Genomic DNA, 21381 nt, shown 5'->3' on the forward strand with positions numbered 1-21381 from the left:
CATTGTATTCGCTCCCTCATTAATGAGATAAATAATTTTTTAAATGTGTTAATTTTATATTTGTATGAGAGTCATGTTATTAACCCTTTAGAAATTATACTTTGTCTCTATACCACCTTTTGCTTATACTAAAGAATGAAATGGTACAGTTTTGAACCATCTTTGATTTTTTTCTAGTAAGAAAATAAATACATTATTTATACGTTCCCCAAAACAAAAAATTTTAGAAAAGCAAAGAAACAGTTCAGGCTACAAGAAAGTAGTTATGTGTCCCAACTACTTCCTAAACTCATTAACCAAAAGCTCCCATAGGTCATTGTCAATATGTTTTCTTTGTGCTTCTCCAAATGGTTATCATCTGTGTAGCTGCCTCACCCACTAATGGAAGTTTCTAAAGGACACAGGCCTTGTCTTGATAAACCTGAGATGATGCTTGGCATACTAGGCTCATGATAAGTGCTAAAAGAATGACTCTTGAGTATGTGAAATGCTTTGGAATCTGTAGAGTATTATAAAATATTTTTTCTAGTAATCTAGTACTTCTTCCTTAAATATTTACTTTCTTCTTCATTTGGTGGAGGAAATAATAAGAATTTTTCCCACACTTTTCACCTTGGTGAGCTGACATACACAACAGCAAAACAGAAATGATGGATCTTAAATCACTTCAGACCAGACAGTGTCTTAGGTTCCTGTTCCCCTTGGCCCAGGTAGCCAGTGGAACACGATTTGTTTCTCTTCTTTTCCTAGAAATAAAAACAATTTTCAGAAATCCCACACCATGTTCTGATGTGAGTGGATTAATCTGCGGTGGTTAAAATTCACTACACCTGAGACTTACTTGCACCTTGAGGCTTTGAACTGATCTCTGAAATGTACATCAGCCCTCCAGCAACTTTTTCAATAGAATTCTTACTTCCTATAACTACTTTTGTTTCAGCTCTAGGAAATGTTTCTGCAAGACTAACTTGGGTTGTGGACGTATGCTTTGGAAGCTTTGTTGTCTCTTAACATACACAGCTGTCATCAAGTGATGAAACCATCAGAAAGAGTCTTATAGGCTGTCTTTCTTCTGAGAAGTTAGTGCTGCCTTCGTCTTAAAAGCCTGAGGATTGCGTTTGGGATCAGCAGAGATTTCATTTTTCTGAGACTCATTTTTAAATGAAATCATGTTTATGGCTAACTGTATTCTCAAAGAACATAGAAACAACAATCTCAAAAAAAAGAAAAGAAAAGAAAAGAAAAAGAGAAACCCTGTCTGGTAATAAATGAAATATCATCTACACACTCCTCTTTAAGTGATCTTATCAGCCAGGTGAGGAGCTTGGCAGGAAACCGTGGCCAACTGCTTCCACGGTCCACCAAGGGGGACATGCTGCCTTGAACCAGGGAGCACCAGGGCTGCTGCTGCTGGGAGAAGGGGAATATTTCCTCCCCCATCTGCTGTTGTTTGCCATTAAAGGGAAAAAAAAGAAAAGAAAATACATGAGAAAAATACCAAAAGTAAAAATGTTTCCCCATTATTTTTACCTTATTCATATTCATCTCTTGTCAAGGTGAAGTCTGACGTCAGCATATAAGAGCAGATCTTTTTTTAATGTACTTAATCTGTCTCTGTCAAGTCAATGGATAATGAGGGGTGAGTAGGGGGAGTCTTCACTTTTATTTTCTACACTCTGTGTTCTCAGAATAATTTATAAGGAACATGAATTGATATAATTGTTAAAAAGCAACATTATAAAAACAGATAGTAGGTATTAAGGTAGTGAGATCTCTACTTCTTTCTTGATTTAAATCAGTGACTACTAAACTGGGCTTATCATCAGATAAGCTTGGAGCTTTAAAAATGCAGGTTCTCAGGCCCCACCCTGGGAGATTCTGATTGCGGGCTGGCATGGGGCCCCAGAACCTATTTTTAAGAGGCTCCTCAAGTGATTCAAATGAACAGCAGTCTTGGGAACTGAGGCTATAAATTATTAAGGTGGTTCCTTAAAACAGTTTTTCTCCAATACTGACAGCAGAGGGTTTTCTACAAAACCTCAAGAGATTTTAACGTGATTAATCACACCAGCCACACAGGGTCAGTCTTTCTCTTCAGGCATGTGGCTGAAAGTGAATCTCTCTTACAAAGGAGGAACCACATTAGGAAGCTGGGCCAGGTGTTGGTGTAAGTTTCCCAAGCAAGTGGTGGTACCCACATGCCTTTGGCCTTTTGCACTGGCAGCTGAGGAGTGCTTTCCTAGCGAGAGAAAATAGGGTGGTGCCTTAGACTCTTCCATGAATTCTCTCTGCCAGACTTGTGTCAAAACAAGTTGTCGTGGGAACCAAACCCAGTTTGATGGCGTGGCCATCACATTGATGAGGCTTCAGGTACTGGTCAGAGTGGGCTGTCCTGGAGGGGAGAGCACAGGGCCTTCTCCTGTGGGACCCTGGGGACCCTGTGAGCCGCCTGCCAAAGGAAGGGCTCGTTAACCACAGTTTGCAAGACAAGCCAGGAGCTGTTGATTCCTCTGTTAGTGAAACAACCACCACATTTTATTGTTAGAATAATCACCAAATATTCCCGCAGATGTCTTGCTTTGAGAAAGTTCAGAATATACGCATATCTAAACTTCATAAGTTTGCAACAGACAAATTTGAGGGAGATTAATTCATATAACACAAGATGACGTGGTCCAGTTGGCACCACCCCTGTTTGCACACAGCCCTTCAGTGATGTGGGCCTGTCTGTATATGATGGTTGTGGTCTAAGCCAGGGATTTCTGGTTCATCAACAGTCTCAGAGAAAAGGAATCTGCTCCTCTCGGCTCTTACCAAGACTTCCTCAGGGAGAATGAGGGAAGCTTCTTTGGCTCATGTCTATGAGGTTGATTTGTCCAAGCTCCATGGTACAACTAATAACTCCAGTTCCCATCCACACAAAAACTGAGACCGAAACACTATGTTTCAGTCAGCTTGATGCAGTTTGAAAGCTAAACTTTAGCATTAAAGGGTCTATTAAAAACACTGACCAAAATTCGATTAAATGACAAACCTCATTTATGAAACATGCACAGATTGTATGCTTTGTGGTGTAAACTGCATTTGGTACAAACCAAATGTGCAGACAGATGGGCCTCGTAACGGAGGGATGAGCAGAGTAGATACCCGGCTTGTGACGCCGAGCCTGACTCGGAGGGGCCTCCGACAGCAGTAAGGCTGCAGTTGGCATCTCAGCAAAATACGTTTGGGTTTGTTTTTTGGAAGAAAAGCAAGGGATTTTCCCCATTTCTTTTGTAAATATCTACTGGGCAGGAGATGTGGTAAAACGCCTCATATAAGACTTAGAAGACTGGCAATATTTTGCAAACGTCATAGTCCAGAAAGAATACCTGCACCTACATTTCCATCACTTGTGTCCATTAACCAACTGGCTGTCTAACCCTCTCCCCTTTATAAACGGTCAGTTTTTTTATTTTTTTAAAACAGAACTTCCCGAGGCAGGGCAGCCATCTGAGCCTCCACAAACACCGTCTGGGAACGCCGTGCCGTGCGTGGCCTTGCTTGGGCTGCCCTCAAAGTCACGTGTCTCTTACTCCATTTAGGCTTCTTCTAGGGGAAGCAGTTGTGCTTAGCCCTGTGCGCACGGTGGACACTGTCTGATTCGGAATGCTCAGGCGTCGTGGTGTTGAAAATGAGCCCTGGGATGTCTGGAGAGTGAGAGCAAAAACATCTGCCATTTTTCTAGCTGTTCATCGCTAATGCAACCGCAGCCGAGCAGCAGTCCAGAGATAATGTGACCTCTCTCTCCCCTCTGTCCTCTTCGGGACCGCTGGGGATTGGTTAAGGAGGCACCTCCACCCCTTCCCCTGGTGGCTTTATATGGCAACTTGGCTCCCGGCTCACCCTCTGCCTCCTGCCTGGCAGGAGCGTGCCCTGTGGCTCTCTTCCCAGCCCCTCTGCAGGCACATTCCCAGTGGGAGCGTTTGGCTGAGCTCGCTCCTTTTTTCAGCCTTGGCCTTGATCTGCACCCCTGACTGGGCGGGCAGTGCAATAAGCCCTTAGCTTGTTCATTCTTTCCAGCTCCTGCTGCTTTGCCCTTGTGGAACTGACTCTTCCCCCACTCAGCACGGAACCCAAACACCTGATTTATGTCTGCTGACTTAAAAAAGAACAGAGCACAGTGAAATTCTAGCATCGCCCTGGTGCCTTTGAGTGATAGCCACATTCAGCTGAGTGTAGAGTGGGTGCTCAGTAAGTGATTGCTGATGGAGTGGAGACATGTGAAGGCATCAAGTAGAATCTCTTCTGGTTTTTAAGTGGTTTTCTACTTAGAGTCTGGCTTTTGAGTCTCCAACATCTCAGATCCTTCCATTCTGTTTGGTTCAGCGCTTATGCAAACTGTTGACTCTCTCTCAGTACCTGGGGGTTAATTAGCAATTTTGCAGTAGTGCCTGGGTCTGTCTTGGTAAAATGTATCTGTTCTGCAAGCCACCTATAGGCTCAATTAATGTTGGGGTTTTGTTTGAAGGGGGAAAGTTGGGTAAATGTTGCAAATTGCAAATCCTGATTCATCTCTCAGATCCAGATTGCACGAGAAGTTTCTAACCAAGTTTTAAACATGGCATCTTGATTAATTTCTACTTAAGACAAGGTTCTGATTTTAAACACATTTACAGCCCCTTCCATTTCAACCCATTCTTGAAAATCTTTCTAAAATGTTTTCCTTGATTAGTCGAAGTAGTCCTGTCCTGAGTAAGCGGAGTCTGCTGAACATAGTTTATTCTGTCTCTGACAGCTTGATATGTTTCCTTCCCCGCGGTCAACATTGTGCACATCAGTTATTTTAAGGTACGGTAGGAAGGGTGTGGGAGTTGGGAAGGAATGTGTTCACTTTGGCTGGCTGTGGGCGGGGAGTAATGTGAAGTAATGCAGAAGTGGTCGCACGGGGCCAGATGGTGCATTAGATGCTGACTTTGTCATTTAATAGGCGGTGGATGTTTTTGAGCAAGGGGATGATGTAAGAGCTGTGCTTTGAGAAGTGGTGTTAATGTTGAGGGCCAAAGGAGGAGCCCAGCAAGGGTCTCTGACTAGAGTCTACAGACGGGTTAACCAGAGTGGGCATGGGAAGGGGGGGGGTTGGGGAGATTTTGAGATGATGGAGTGGAGGGAACTTGGTGAGTGGTTGGTGAGGGCAGTGAGATAGGGAGAAATCAAAGATGCCTCTAGGGCTGTCAGGGGGATTGGGAAGATGAGGGTCATTGGGAATGAGGAGACAGGCTGAAGGTGGTTTTGGAAGCCATCTGTATGTTGAGAGGTGATCGTCCACGTCCTGCCTCTTCTCTTCACCAGTGTTGGACTTTGGGGTCAGTGAGCCTCTTGAAGCCTCTGTCTCCACATCTCTGTGTGGGGGGAAATTTTCCTTCGTGGACGTTAGGCCAGTCTCTCTCAACTGCTGCTGCAACTTGATATAGACCATTCTGTTCAGCAGAGTCCTTGTTTTGTTCCAGTTAAAGTAATTTTATTTCCAGGCATGTGGAGCCCGTTCAGATTGAGTAACGTGCTTGCTCATTAGGGCACAATATATGAGAAACTGAAGAGAATATCCCACAGGCTGTACCTGGAATGCACAGTGGAGGTCTGGCTTCTGACCGTAGGTGTACCTGTTTGTCTGAGCCCCGGTTGGCCGTGGCTGTTGCTAGGCTGACTCCATTTTAAGCAAAAATAGAAGGTCGATATGAACTGGTTATACTAGACTGACTTCTTTTAAAAAAAAAAAACAAAAAAGATCATCTCTCCTGATTCATCTTCGTGTTTCCAAACTCCATAGTTGTGGTATGAATAGGCAACTTTGTGTTAAATTTAATAAAAATGCCATAAAAGTGCAGTGTTGATTTGTAGGTCGTTCTCAGATACTGTGTAAGAATCAAAGAAGAACTGCATATTGATGAAGTAGTTTTCTGTTGTGGAATTGGTGGTCTCTACAAATCGATGATTTTGGCCTTTGTCTAATTTTCCAAATCTTTATAGGATTTTAATTCAGTGATACTTTGTAGACTTGAGGTGGATTGGGCTGTGGAGCAATGAAGAACCTGTCCACAATACTGTCCAGTGCACTCGTGTGCGTGGTGCAGAGGCCACCCTCGGTGAGCTAAGGGGCCTTGCAAAGCCCTCTTGCTCAGTTCCTCCTTAGGATTTCCGATGAGTCGAGACAAGCACCAGCATGGGAATAAGGGAACACCACCTCTGCCAACCTCCTGTGAGACAGCTCCTGTTTTGGCCTATTCTATGCTCCCACGATTCGGGGAGAATACATTTGAGAAAGTTGGGGGGAAGAAAGAAAAAAAAAGATGGCTTAGCCAACCCTGAGAAAGAGGACAGGGCATAGCAGTTGCTGGAAGTTTGGTGCTACACACGGCGCAATCTGTCATCCCCATTTGTTGATCTCGCATGCCATCCTTCAGTTGGCACCACTGCTGCCAGAAACCACCCCCTCCTTTTTCCATCTGAAGGCAGGGAAAGAGGTATTGTGACAGTGTTAACTCTTCCTGCCCTAAAGCCTAGAGTTTCTTCTCCCCCTGTCAGGAGTAATCATCTCTGCCACATTAGGACCCACAGAGATACTAAAATCAAAGAATTTTAGAAGTGGAAGGGGCCTGAGGGAATTTCTCAAAGAAGAAAAGTGGCAGGGAATCTTCCCAGATTAGAACACAGGAGACAGTGGGTAGAGGTCATCTGAATTTTGAAGAACGATGCTCTCTAAGGAAAGCTGCTTCCGCCCACAGCCAGGGATCTGGTCTGAACACTCCTGGCAAATCAACAGTGACAGGTGGGGGTGGTACAGGGCCAGGGAACCCCACTGAGTTAGACTAATGAGAAAACAGACGTAGCGAGGTAGCGGGGAAGGAGCAAGGCCAAGGATGAGGGAGAAGGGAGAAAAGATGGTCTAGCATCCTTCAGAAGATGGCAGTGACATCTTAGGAGGTAAATTGGTTAATTCCGGTAATGCTTTAGCTGACAGAATACAACTACTTATAAATTCTTTAAGAAGTCATTTAAAAGCACTGATCTTTCCCGTCTTGCTTAATGTACTTTTGTGGAAATGGGAGAAAAGCACAATCCAGGGAACATGCAGAAGTCCAAAAATGTTTACCATGACTGCTGTCAAGTGCATGGGGAGATTGCTACCTGGATTGTAAGAGATTGGGAACAGCTTTGTTCAGGATAAAGAACTGGACGTTCTCACTTTTAGTGAGTTAGTTCTTCTGTACATCTAATGCTTGGAACAGCGCCTGGCACATTGTAAGCCCCTTGTGTTCGTTGCTGCTACTACTAGTAGTAATTATTAGAATTTCCCGAGGTAGAACTCGTGTCGAGTGTCTTTGATCAGAAATCATATATCCAAGTTTATTCGAAAAGCTCATATTCCTCAACTTAGAAAAGATAAAATGGAACTTTCCTTGGAGGAGCCCAGTTCTCACAAGTGCCCTCCGTCCTGGTTGGAAAACGTTCTGCTTTTCCTCTGGGTGAGGCCAGGCCAGGGTGGAGGAGCGCTTCCTTCCAGAGCCCAGGGAGGAGTCTTTGCCTTCAGGAATTACATGATGTAACCACTGGTTTTACGTGAAGTGAGAGTCAAGTATTATAATGAAATTCTGTGTGCTTGTTTTAGATTTAAGACCCACAGGCTTCCGCTTCCCTATCAAAGACAGACCAGGTGACCCCAGGCCCCAGGAAGGGGATTGTCTCAGATACTCTTTCTCAAGACCCCATCTTTTCCCCCCACCAACCCACCCCATCCTCCCCTCCACATATCCGCGTGTCATGCATTTTTCAAGGTCGCACTCAAATTCATTCATGTAACTTTGCTGACCCCCGACTGTCCATGGAGCATCCTCTTATCTAAACTCTTCTAAGACTGTTAGCAAACCAAAATGGGTTCGCTTCCTGGCGAGTTAAAGTCAGAGCCTCCACCAGAAGTAGTTGTCACACAGTGTAGAGTTTCTTTGCGTCAAATAGGAGACCAAGCGGAATCATTTCCAAAGTCGTGGCTCCCCAGACAAAGGGAAGCAGGGGTCTTTTATTCCCAGTGGGGAATGAATATTTAAAAGGGAAGTTTTGGCGTCACATGTCCAGGTAGGTCTTAGTTTGCGCAGGCGCAGTCTGACAACATGCTCTCTCATACATCGCATGTTATGCTAATAAGCCCTAGGCTCCTCCCAGGGCAGAGACTTTAGTATTGAGATGAAATAAAGAGCATCTTTTGGTCCTCTCTGGGCCATCTGCACAAGTGCTGGCCTTGCAGTGGGGCTCCATCTGGTTCAGGCTGGTTGACACTGGTATCCAGCATAGCTCTGAAAAACAACCTTGAGGAAGGGTTAAGCAAGCTGCTTAGGGCAGACATCAGGTGACAAGATCACTTGATCTGTCCTACATAGTTTAATGCTACTAACATTTTATTGATAGTCCATGAAAAGGGCTTGTAACAATGCCTGAATCGTTACGCACTACCATTTGTGGTTTATCTGTTATCTCGTTTAATCACAATACAAATATTTTCCCCTTTTTACAAAAGAGTTAATGGAGACAGAGAGAGGCTCAGTAAAGCGCCCTGTCTGAATCAGACTGTCTGGTTCTCGAGCAAGAATCATATAGCCCCTTCAGTGTCTGGCTTCTTGCTGGGTCTTTGCTATCACCCCACATGTGAGCCTTGTCTTCTTAAACAGATCAGAAGCTCTGAGCACCTCGTCTCCTACTTGTTTGTGTGTGTGTGTGTTCCCCCAGACCCCCAGCATTCAAAAGTTCCCTGAGGACTAGCATGCCCATTTCCGGGGTGGCCCCAGGAGCGGGCTCTCCTGACCGCCAGCTGCCGCAATTGGCTACACACTGTGCTGAGGTTTTTCCAGTGTCAACTCCCTCCTGGACCAGCTCCAGTTCTTGCCATGTGTTAGACTCCGCCCTTTCTTAATGTTGGCAAATGGTTCCCAGCTGCACAAGCAACAGCCTGGCTTCTTCCAGGCCAGGGCCAGGGAAAACTTTTTTTTCCCCCAAGAACAAGCAGGAACAAATTGGTGTTGGCAGAGTGGTCCTGGGCAAATCCAAAAGTCTTGTCCTTGTCCTTGATCTTCCGCTGTCTCTTTGCCACACACAGTACTCTGTGCTGCCCACCCCTCCCCTCAGGTCCCACCTGGACCTGGCTCCCTGATATAACCAAGCCCAGCCCTCTGCCCTTTGTCCCTGTTCCTTAAGGCTGCGGATAACTACACATCTGATAAAGTTAAGGTTTATCTGAATCCCTCCTGGTGACATATTTGCATTTTAAAAGGAGATAATTCCTTAACTGTTCTGAAAGAAGGCCAGGCAAAGGAGGAGATGATTAAACTACACGCCAGGTGGGAGGCAGGGCACGATATGGAAAGGACTTCAGGTCTGGATGATCCTGGGTTCGAGTCCTGACTGCTCCCCCTCACTGGCTGTGTGACCGGCAGCTTCTCCTTGCCTATTCCTTGTCTGTTAAATAGCTCAGCACCTGACACTCCAGGTATGAGAACCCAGGCCAGGGGCGGGCCCTTGGCAAGTGTTCCTTTGAAGTCTCCCCTCTCCAGGGACCTCCTTCAACCCGTGCGTGTAAGGCCTACCGTAATCGGATGTCTGTTGGTGTCACATTAAGAACATAATTGTTTATGTATCTTGTTGTAAAATGTTCTCAGCTTGGGGTTTTCCAAAACATGTATTTATTGTGAAATATAGCCTATATACAGAAAAATGCATAAAACACGTATTTACTGTTTAGCAAATAGTTATAAAGGTGTCACCCAGGTCACCACTACCCTGGTGGAGAAAGACAAGTACTGCTTTCAAGTTGGTTTGTGTATATAACACAGTGGTTCTCAGCCAGGGGTGATTTTGCCCCCAGGGGACATTGAAACATTTTTGGTTGTGGCGTCTGGGGAGGGGCTATTAGCATCTAGCAGTTGAGGCCAGGGATGCTGCTAAACACCGGTCGGTCCCCCACAGCCAAGAATCATCCAGCCCCAGTGTCAGTAGTGTCCAGGTTGAGAAACCCTGCTGTAACAGAACCCAATCAGCCACGAATGTCTGAGTTTGGGAAACACGGTCCTTCAGCAGGAGGTGAACTTTCAGGAAAAAATTCAGACGCTCAAGAAACCGTTAGTAGCAAAACTTAGATTTATGTAATACATTATTATTAGTAATGCTATCCCACCGCACTAATTGTTCTCTGGCGAAAAAAAAAGGCCAGCCAGAATTTCTGATGAAGGATCTGAATAGACCTTGCTAACAGCATCAATCAGTTGATATTCTTTCATTGCTGCCAAATGCTTTTAATCTCCTCTGCAATTTGCACCAATCTTGGGAATCAAATACGGCACAAGTTAGTAGAAGCCAGACGTGTTCCATTTTACTATTAATTGAATCGTGAATTAATTAAAGACTGTTCTGTCTCCAACAGCTTGTCCCAGCCCCTTTGCACTTGTAACTCTTGTCTTTAATTTATTGCAGGATTTAGTCGTTCGTATTGTTTTTATTCTTGGCAACCTGACAGCGAAAAATAACCAGGCTCGTGAACAGTTTTCCAAAGAGAAAGGGGGCATCCCCACCCTGTTGTCATTGTTCCATACGTTCTACCAACTGGACCTGCAGTCCAAGAAGTGGGTGGGTGACGGAGAGGAGCAGCTCAAGGTGCAGAGGCCACCGACCCAGGCGGAGGACGTGCTCATCAAGCTGACCCGTGTACTCGCCAATTTAGCCATCCACCCCGGCATCGGCCCGGCCATGGCCGCCAACCCACACGTAGTGGGCCTGCTCCTCGCCATGCTGGGTAAGACCAGCGGCCTGGCTGCAGCACACACGTGGGGCGGGAGCTGCTCCCTCCAGCCTGGAGATGGTTCTGTGGCTTGGATGTGGTGAGGGTTTTATTAGCACAATTGGCCCACGTTGACAAGCCTCCTCAGCTGTTCTGTGCAGACAACTACCTCAAAAATAATCCTCAAAAGTAATCCAGATTAAAAAATAAAATAAAATATAATAATACAGGTCATTACTAAAACCCACTGAATTGTACACTTTAAAAGGAGAATTTTATGGTATGTGATTTATATTGCAATAAAAAAAGTATGCCAATCGAGTTATCAAAAATTGGCCAAACTAACCACAAAGAGTTTAAAATCCCGAACTTTTCGTGGGTTAGTCCATGTGATTAAAGTTTATCTTTTTATTTGTTACGTTTTTACATTAGCTGTAATTATGGCCCCCAGTCATTCGGTCCCCTCTTTCCCCCTGTATCAGCTCAGGCTGCCGTAACCAAATACCACAGACCGGGGGGCTCAAACAATAGAAATTTATTTCTCATGGTTCTGGAGCCTGGAAGTCCAATGTCAAGGTGCTGGCTGATTCGGGCTCCTTGAGAGCTCTCTTGCTGACTTGCAGATGGCTGCATTCTCACTAAGTGTTCCCACTGCCTTTCTTCCATGTTGCAGGTGGGGAGAGAGAGAACAAATGACCTCTCTCTTCCTCTTCTTTAAGGCCACCAATCTTATCGGATAAGGACTCCACCCTTATGACCTCATTTAACTTTAATTACCTCCTAAAACCCCTATGTCCAAATACACTCACATTGGGGGTTAGGGCTCCGACATATGAATTTGGGAGAGAGGACACAATCCAGTCAATAGTATTCTGCCCCTGGCCCCCCCAAATTCATGTCCTTCTCACATGCAAATACATTCACTCCATCTCAACAGCTCCAAACTCTGAACTCATTCCAGCATCAACTCTAAAGTCTAAGGTCCAAAGTCTCATTTAAATATCATCTAAATCAGATATTGTGAGATTTGAGATAAGATATATCAGGAAGAGAAATTCCTCTCCTGCCATGAACCTATGAAACCAGACGAGTTATGTGCTTCCAAAATACAACGATGGGACAGGCCGAGGGTGGACATTCTCCTTCTGTAACCCAAACGGAAGTGGGTTCCCTCCTGGCGAGTTAAATCAGACTCTCCACCAGGTAGTTGTCTCCCAAAGTAAAGTACATCTGCAGCAAATAGGAGACCAGGAGGAATCATTTCCAAAGTCATGGCGTCCCCAAACAAAGGGAAGCAGGGATATTGATTTGGGGTGGGGAATGAATATTCAAAAGGGAGAGGTGGGTATTCGCTTGCGCAGGTTCAGTTGGAAAACATGCTTCCACACACACTGCAGGTTAGGGTAATAAGGCCTAAGCTCCTCCTGGAGAGATCTTAGCATTAAAAGAAGGCAAAGGCCATAGGCATAGCTCTTGTGGTGAGGCTCGGTCTGGTTCAGGGAGGTTGGTGATTGCATCTCCTTAACATAACAAAAGGATAAAGAACAATTTGGAAAAACAGTTAAAATATCCAAACCCACCCTTGAGTTCCTTGGGATGACTAGTTGGTGACAGTTCCAAAAGGGAGAAATGGGAAAAAGGGAAAGTGTGACAGGTCCCAAGCAAGTTCCAAACCCAGCAAGGCAAATTCCATGAGATCTTAAGCTTGAGAGTAATCTGCTTTGGTTCAATGCTTTACCTTCTGGAGCCGCTGTGGCAGTGGTCCTGCCTCCACTGCTCTGTCAGTCAGGTTGCTGTAGCTAGTTCAGTGTAACCAGACTTGTGCCTTTTCCTCTGATTGCCAGACCCTATATCCAAGTGCCTTAGCCCTCATGGACTGCATGCTTCAGAAGCACCTCAAGACCTCTAAAGCCGAACTCATGACCTTTCCGCCAACTGAACCCTCTTCCCACGCCCTTAATTCAGAGAATGTGATCGCTGTCCATCCAGTTAAGTAATCCAGAAACCCAGGGATCATCCTGAGAGATTCCTGTCCCTTATCCCCCAATCCAGTCTTCACCACATAGTGTCCATTTTCCTCCCCAAACAGTTTTCCAGTCCGGCCACTCTGCTCCATCACTCTGCTGTCGCCCAAGCCTAGGCTATGTTGTCATTCAGAATGTCACAGGAAGCTCCTAACCAGTATCCCTGCCTCTACGCTTCTCTGCACTGTGGCTGGAGTAATCAGGAGATGAGGCTGAGGCTGAGGGGAAGGCAGGGGCAGAATTACTCAGGGTCTTGTGTGCTGGGCTAAAGGGTTCATTCATTTGTCCACTCATTCTTCATCCAGCAACTATCTACTGAGCACCTGCTGCATGCCACACACCTTTCTAGGGGCTGGGGATGCAGCAGTCAGTAAGAGGTAAATCCCGAATCCTCGTGGAGCCTGCATCTTAGAGCTGGACAAGAAACATCAACCACGTGACATCAGGCAGTCATGTGTGCTATGGGGAAAATGACAGTGGGGAAAGGGGAAAAGCCAATAATGGCACCATTTTCTGTGGGTGGTTAAGGAAAGTATGTCCGATAAGGTGACATCTCAGCCACGACCTGAAGGACGTGAGGAGTGAGCCAAGTGGACAGCTGGAAGAAGAGGACATTCCAGACAGAGGAAGAGCAGGACAGGGGTTCTCAGGCAGGATCATGCTGACAGGTTCAAAAACAGCACAAACACCGGTGTGGTTGACTGTGGGGCCTGGGGGCTAGAGCAGCAGATGAGGCAAGACAGGGAAGGATGGAGGCGGCTCAGGTAGGGCCTGAGGGCCATGTGAGAGGAGCGGCATTGTCGACTTACTTTTTTTTTTGAGTTAATGATAGGTTACAATCTTGTGAAATTTCAGTTGTACATTGCTGTTTGTCAGTCGTGTTGTAGGTGCATCCCTTCACCCTTTGTGCCCACCCCCACCCCCCTTTCCCCTGGTAGCCACTAATCTGTTCTCTTTGTCCACATGTTTAAGTTCCTCATATGAGTGGAGTCATACGGAGATTGTCCTTCTCTATCGACTTACTTTTAAAGGATCACAGTGTTGAGGATAGACTCAGGGAGGTGAAGGTGGAAGAGGGGAAGCCAGTTAGGAGGGGAGAGATGGGCTAGGTGGGCGTAGAGGAGGTGAGAGGGATCCCATTCTGCGTGTTTGGAAGTCATGGGTGGATTATGACCTAAGGGTCATTCTGTTGGGCGGTGGGGGTGTGGGGGACACACCCCAGGGTGGAGCCCCTGGGAGAGCTCAGGGTCAGGGCAAACCAGAAGGGATTAGAGATGGCTCGGCTTCCCGGTGTGTTGGCACCTTTGCTTTACTACAGACACAGGGCCCAGATGAGCCCGACTTTTCCAGACCCCTTGGCAGGAGGGATTGAGCTTACTGTGTTCTAAACCCCGGCCAGGAGTGGTCCCTGCATTTGGTGCATTTCCCTGCAGGAAATGTCATCAGTAATAAAGAAGCAAGCAGCAAGAGCAGGCAGTGCCCTTGCACAGACCTTGCCCCGGACAATGGCTTGTCCCTGCCACAGCTGTTGCTGCAGTTAGGATGGCATTGTTTCTGCCCCTGCAATGAGTCGTTGCCAGCCTTATCCTCACTTTGTTTCAGAATACAAGTCAGTTGATGATTGTGAAGAGCTGGTGATCAATACTACAGCAACAATCAACAACTTGTCTTACTACCGAGTGAAGGACTCCGTAATCCAAGACAAAAAGCTGTATATTGCTGAATGTAAGGTTCTGAGTTGGGTTTGTGTAGATGCATGTTCGTTTAAGCTTTTGACTTTATTAAGTAAACAGAACTGGAGGCATTCATGTTTTCTGATTTCTGATACAAATATCTAAGAGCCTGATTTGATTCTAATTAGAATTGGGAAAAAGTTAGTTTCTTAATTCTTGCTCAAGTCCCCTTATATTTTGTATTTTATCACTGTTAACTTGTAAGTTATCAGTATTTAATATGATATTGGTTTCTAGTAGCCTTTAAATTAAAACTTAAATTCACCGATTTCATTTCTCTGGCCACCAAACCCAGTGCTCGTCAAGCTTCTGGTGAGTAAAAACATGGATGGAATCCTGGAGGCTGTGCGCGTTTTTGGAAATCTCTCCCAGGATCACGACATCTGCGATTTCATTGTGCAGGAAAATGGTGAGTTAATGACTCGTACATTCGTAAACATGTGCTTCTTGCCAATAAACAGCTGAGCGGTTTCGCAGCTTGGGTCATGACAACATGACACTTGTTTCTGCTTTGGGACGAGTAGTGCTTTACATTCTGTTCTGTCCGTAAGTAATGCTCTCGGCTCAGATGCCAAGATGGATCTAGGAAGTGCTCTCCGTGTTCCCCTCTCCCTTGGGAGTGGCCTTCTGAGTCCGAGAGGGCGTGTGTGTGTGTGTGTGTTTCTTTAAGGGACACAAGTGATCTATACTCATCATCTCCATCCATGTGACTGGGCTCAAGAGACAGTCTCCTTCGTGTGCTAGAATGTCAATTACAGTACTGCTTGTAACTGCAAAACTTGGAAACAACCTAAATGTCCACCGACAGGCAAGAGGAAAAATGCATCACGGAACAAAATATTCTACAGCAATTAAAATAAATGAGCTAGAGGTTCATGTATCCATACGGATCAACCTCAAACACGGAATGTAGGAGCAAAAAAGCTAGTGACGGGAGATATATACAGAATAATGCCATAAATATGTTTTAAAACACGCAAAACAATATTGGGTATTGTTCATGTCATGTACTCATGTAGTAATGGTATAAGGTATAAAAAGTATTTGGAAATGATAAACTGCATGTTTAAGACAGAAGTTACCTTTGGAAGGGAAAGGATGCCCAAAGATATAAAATTGGCTCTGTAATATTCTATTTCTTAAACTGGGTGGCAGGTACACAAACGTTTATACTAACTGTACTGTTTTTTTTTTTTTTAGATTTTGTTTTTCCTTTTTCTCCCCAAAGCCCCCTGGTACATAGTTTTTAGTTGTGAGTCCTTCTAGTTGTGGCATGTGGGACGCTGCCTCAGTGTGGCCTGATGAGCAGTGCCATATCCACGCCCAGGATTCGAACCAGTGAAACCCTGGGCCGCCGAAGCCGGAGTGCACGAACTTAACCACTTGGCCACGGGGCTGGCCCCTAACTGTACTTTTTGTATATCTCAAATATTTCATGTAAGAATAACAAAAAATACCTAGTTATCCATGTTTGTGATAGAAATTTAGATAAGACAGATATTAAAAAAAAAAGCAGCAGCAGCAAACACTCACCCATCCTCTCACTACCCCGGAGATAACTGTTCACGTTTTGGTGGACATTCTTTGGACTCTTAAAAACACACATATATGCGAGGCTGCCTTTGCCAGGCTCACTGTCTGACCCACCAGTGGAGCCAAAGTCAGAATGGGTGGCCACCTCTCAGGTATGCAGGAGAAAGGAGCACACATCTTATCCATGCTTTCTCCCAGCCCCCACTGGGGGATGAGGAAACAGGACCAACAGTTCCTTTTCCTAGGACTAAGGGAAAACGGTTCCCAGAGGCAGGGAGCCTGCCCTGATCTGAGACGCCCCTTACCCTGGAATTCCTGCCTTGCCGCAGGCTGGTTCCCAGGGGTCTGAGCAAGTCTTCTCTTACAAGCTGTGGACCTGGAAAACTTCAGGAAGGATCTCAACGGGCGCCTACTTCCCTCCCCAGGAGCTGTGTAATTTAAAGAAAATTGCTCCTAAGCAATTCAAAAGGGCCCTTGAGAACAACCAGAAGTTGGAGGTGAATGTCACCTGTGTGGTTGGAAGTCTGCGGTTCCCTCCTTTGCCCAGGCAGGGACTCTATGTCCGCCTTGGAGAGGGAGCTGATACCTGAGTCAAATGTAGCAATATCTGGGGACAGAGGACCTGGGGGGTGGGGCAGGTTCTGGAAGTGGTGGATGTTGGTGAACCCACTGCTGGACAATGGGTAAGTCCCCTTGCAGGGTTTCCATTTTGCAAGCCACTCCCCATTTCCCCTTTGTAAAATAAGACCTAGCTGGGCCCCCTGAGCTTTACTGGTCTGCGTCTGTTCTCGCCCTTCCCAGTCCACAAGTTCCTGATTGCCCTGCTGGGTGCTAAGCATCAGGAGATCTGCTTTTCTGCTTGTGGCGTCCTCCTAAATCTCACCGTGGATCAAGACAAGCGCATCATCCTAAAAGAGGGAGGTGGCATTAAAAAGTAAGTTTCCAGGCCTGGAGCCCTCACTCACTCAGGATCCCGGGGACGGAGTTTTCCAGGGAGCTTGGGCCCCTCTCGTCATTCCTCAGCGGGGAGGTATTTCAACATTTGGAAGAGCCAAGTCTGGGCTAAAGAGAGGATTTAGGTTCCCCTGGACACTTACTTCAGAGGTGGTTATCGCTACTTTGTAGCTACTTAAAATTGTCGATGAAATTATATTAAATAGTCACAGAATTATAGAAATACTAAGCATTACAGAAGGATAATCATAATGCTAAAAATAGAAAAAGAGATTCGGACCTAATAACTTCTCAGTTTGACTTTTCTTAACTCAGGTTGGTGGAGTGTTTAAGAGATGTGGGGCCTACCGATTGGCAGCTGGCCTGCTTGGTTTGCAAAACTTTATGGAACTTCAGTGAAAATATCACTAACGCTTCGTCATGTTTTGGAGATGAAGAGACCAACACCCTCTTAGTCCTGCTGCCATCATTTTTAGGTAGGACTCCTGAGTGTGAGTCTGTGAGTTTTATCAGAGCGAGATAAAAATTGTGTTCTGTGACCTGGATGGATAAAGATTAGTATGTGTTTGGGTGGCTATGTTTCTGTAAGTAACAAGAGCATGTTAAAGATTATTATAATTTGGAAATATCTGGAAAAGACTGAAAGTTATTTACAAAAGGCACACAAGGACTTTTAACTCATTGGGTACTGTCATGATTTCTCTGTGGCTTTTTTTTTTCTTTTTTGGCATTTTCTATACACTGCAGAAGTACAAGATCTCAGCATAAATGTATTTCTGTTGTTTAAAAGTATATAGGCATTGTTGCAACTGAGGAAATATGGCTAAAAGCTACTCTGAATTAAGTTGTGCTTTTAATGAATCTATACATTTTAATTAGCAGCTATGTTAATTATCATGTGGGGGTCCGTCTGCGAGACTATTACGGGGGGCGGGGGTCTGTATCCTTGAAAGATAGGAGATCATGGGTACAAACCAAAGAAGAGAGGATAGTGTCTTACATTTTGAAAGTTTTTATTTTTAGGGTCATTTTTTTCATCCTGGTTTAGGTCTAACAACGATTTGGGTCAGTAAATGGGTGTTTTCAATAACCCTTTTCCCAAAATGGAGGAGATGACCCCCTCCATTGCTCAGCCACTGTGTTGGATCCGCAAGGCCGTGTGGAAAGGTTCAATGTGACACAGAAGCCATGGGTTCAGATCCTTCTCTCTGATGGTGGCATTTGACAAGAGAATCTCTCAGAACTGGTCTTTTTCGTCTCTAAAATGGGGACATGATAATCCCTGCCCTGCCACATGGAGTCATGCAGATTAAACAAGCATCCTGGAAAGACCAGGAGGCTGGATTCAGACAGCTCTGAGTTTAAGACCTCACTCTATAATTTACAGGGTTTTAACCCTGGGCTCAACCTCCCTGAATTTCTATTCTCTCATCTCTAAGATGGGGAGGACGGATGTCCACTTTGTGGGGTTGTCAGGATGATAATGAGCAGATGCGTCCAAAGAGCTTGAGACAGTGCCTGACACACGGCAAGTCCTCAAAACGCGCTTGTGAAAGTGCTCTGTCAATTCCAAGTGTTGTAACAATATGTTATTAAACAGGAACTCAGAACCAGAAGTTATTTGAAAGAATCAGGTTTGCTAGGTTGATGTGAAATTTTTTTTTTCAGGTATGTAATTTTGTGTATGTAAGAGTAAGAAAAAATGGGCATGATTTTAAACCATTGAGGTTCACAGTCTCCTCGGTGAACGTTCAGCTTTCTCGGGTTGCCAGGAGCAGAAGTGCATGCTCAACTTGCCTTAATTCAACTCTCAACTGTGGCAGAACATTGGAGTCAACTGTGGAATTAAACACGCTTATCCTGGCCCCATCCCCAGGAATTCTGATTCAGGAGCTCTGGGGCGAGGCCGATTATCTGCGTTTTTAGAAAGTTCCACGGATGAGTCTGCTCTTCAGCGAGGACTGAGAACCACTGCCCTGGGTGATGGAGGAGTTCGAGGGAAGGAAGCCCAGGGAAGAAGGAAGCCAGGAAATAAGCCTGCTGCCCAACGCCTGCTGGAGAGGCACTCAGGACCTGGAAGGTCATTCTAGAAGGAAGCAGAGTCCTCCAGTGAGCCCCTCAGTAGTGGGCATCCTCTGCTCCACGCTGCTGGAGACCCAGCCCTGCTGTTACGGGAGAAGTCCTTCCTCCCCCTCGTTCCCTCTACGCTCCTGCTGGGCTGCAGCTTCAACTACCTCGAGGCTGCTTCTTGCTGCACTCAGTGTGTGTGACTCTGCGTCTCCTCTGTTGTTGGCGAACCCTTCTATCTGTCTCCCATTTGGGGAGAAGATGTGATTGGTTCCGTGAGTCACTCTCCTGGGGTGTAGGGCTTTTGTGCCTTAGGCAGCAGCTGCTTCCACCAAGGCTATCTGTGACTTCCTTTGGCTCCTAAGTCGAGGGCAATTAGCCATAAATAACAAAATGGTGCGGCCTTGTGGCACAAGGACCTCTTAGAAGCGGATGTGGGCCTGCCTGGCTTCTCAGCAGCAGGCAGCACACCTGGCAGGCACTTCACTGTAGCAGGGCTATTGCCTGCTTCTCCCCTCCCTCACCTTCCCCGAGAGCCAGGCTGGTCTTCCCCTGTGCTTCCCCAACCTCTGTACCTCTGCAGGGCCATATCCCTTAGCTATGCAGCCAGATGCTGCCTGTCCTTCCAGGACAGGCCCTCTTCAAGCGCAGTCTAGTCACAGGAAATCTACACTTCTTATACAGCAATTACTCCTGAACTGTGTAACTTCTCCTGTATGATTGTTTTGTAACTTTTATTTCCCCACTCCAGCCAAGCCACTTTAAGGAAAGGATATTGCCTTGTGCAAACTAGGTTCTTGATAGATGCTTGTGGATTGACTGACAGTAGTGGTACCTTTGTTTTAATAGGGCTATATACTTTTAAAGCATGTTCATTCTATCCTTGTAAGATCTCTCTGAGGCCATCATCTAGGTGACAGATGAGGAAAGTAGATCTAGGACAGCTAAGTGACTTGGCTAAGGTCATACTATAGAAAAGCCAGGACTTTTCATCAGAAAATGAACCTCTGTGCCTGTGTTTTTCTGCTGTTCCGTTACATAGCACCCTTAGCCCACCCCATGGAAGAGATTGGAGCATGGATAACAAACACAGTCCATCAGGGAGCCAAGTCACCAGCAGAGCTTGGCCCGATTTCTCACGTGATCACAAGGCCCTCCTTACGAACTGTGAGGACCAGGCTGCTTCCTGGCTTTGCTCTCAGCTGTGTGGGCCTCAGACCCTTGCTTCTGGCAGGGTTGTAGCTGTGTCTGGCCAGTTGGGTGGCAGCAAGTGAAATGGATATGTGGGTGAGAGTGTACTTAAATTTCCATTGTTTTACAAAGATAGCTAAAAAAAGGCCATTTTGAAAACAAGATGAGCTGTTAAATCCCAAAGCCCTCTGTTGAAGTGTGAGCACTGTTTTTAGAAAACATGGCAAGGCTATTGATACAGCAATATGTTACCCAACTCTTCTTGATGGGCAACTGGAAAAAGAAAAGAAAGTAATGGTCCTCAACAGAATTGGGATGTTGGGATGTTGACAGTCTTTTTGGAAAGTGTTTTTAAAAGGATGTTGTCTAAAACGTCCTGATATGCTACAATTACTTCTTAGGAACTCATTAGCTGGGTGTTTATCTTGAAGTTCTTAAGTGCTGTGCCCATAGGCTTCTCTCTGGGGAGCTGGCAGCTGGTGAGCAGTGTGCGCCGTTTATTATTGTGAACGTAAAACATACTCACTAGGTTATTTTATGCTCATCATAAGGTACATGGAACTTAGCCCCCAGGTGATGTGACAAAGGGGTAGAGTGGGGCCCAAGGTTCAAGTCAGATTCCATCATCAAGCCTATGCCAAAGAGCCATCAGCTGCTTCTGGAAGATTTGAGGACCACACCTTAAATAGGCAGGACAACAATCCAACCCTCAACAGCTACCTGGTGCTGGACAGCAAGCTGAGAAATAGTGCAGTGAGTAGGGGATGCTTCTATGGATGCTGCAGGATACTTAAACTGTAATAGAGTCTGTGTTATAATGATCCCTGACAAATTTATTGTTTTGAGTCCTTTAATCCTTTTCTAATACCCTACAATTCTAGTATCTGGAAGTGTGTTGTGCACAAAGAAAACTTAAGAATGACTGGTTGTCTAAATCAGTGCTTTTCACACTCTGACCAGCATCTTTAAAAAATGAAGTAGCAGAGAAAGAAAATGTCAGAAAATATTACATGTCATAAAGATAAGTATTCCATTGTGAAATGTTTGGTTTTGTATATAAATATGTTGTAAGTATATG

General features: G+C 45.5%; 1 protein-coding gene across 6 annotated transcripts in view; it reads left to right on the forward strand.

Moving 5' to 3' along the window:
* The window catches only part of ARMC2 (armadillo repeat containing 2), a 98232-nt gene that overhangs the window by 73790 nt on the left and 3061 nt on the right, over positions 1–21381 (forward strand). For all 6 annotated transcript variants that reach the window (XM_014839035.3, XM_014839038.3, XM_014839036.3 and 3 more), the window contains exons 13-17: positions 10498–10816; positions 14428–14550; positions 14854–14967; positions 16893–17025; positions 17361–17521. In XM_014839035.3, coding sequence (XP_014694521.1) covers positions 10498–10816; positions 14428–14550; positions 14854–14967; positions 16893–17025; positions 17361–17521 — 850 coding nt within the window. The remainder of the gene's footprint in view (positions 1–10497; positions 10817–14427; positions 14551–14853; positions 14968–16892; positions 17026–17360; positions 17522–21381) is intronic.

This window comes from Equus asinus, chromosome 24 (assembly GCF_041296235.1).
Source record: "Equus asinus isolate D_3611 breed Donkey chromosome 24, EquAss-T2T_v2, whole genome shotgun sequence".
Lineage (NCBI taxonomy): Eukaryota > Metazoa > Chordata > Mammalia > Perissodactyla > Equidae > Equus > Equus asinus.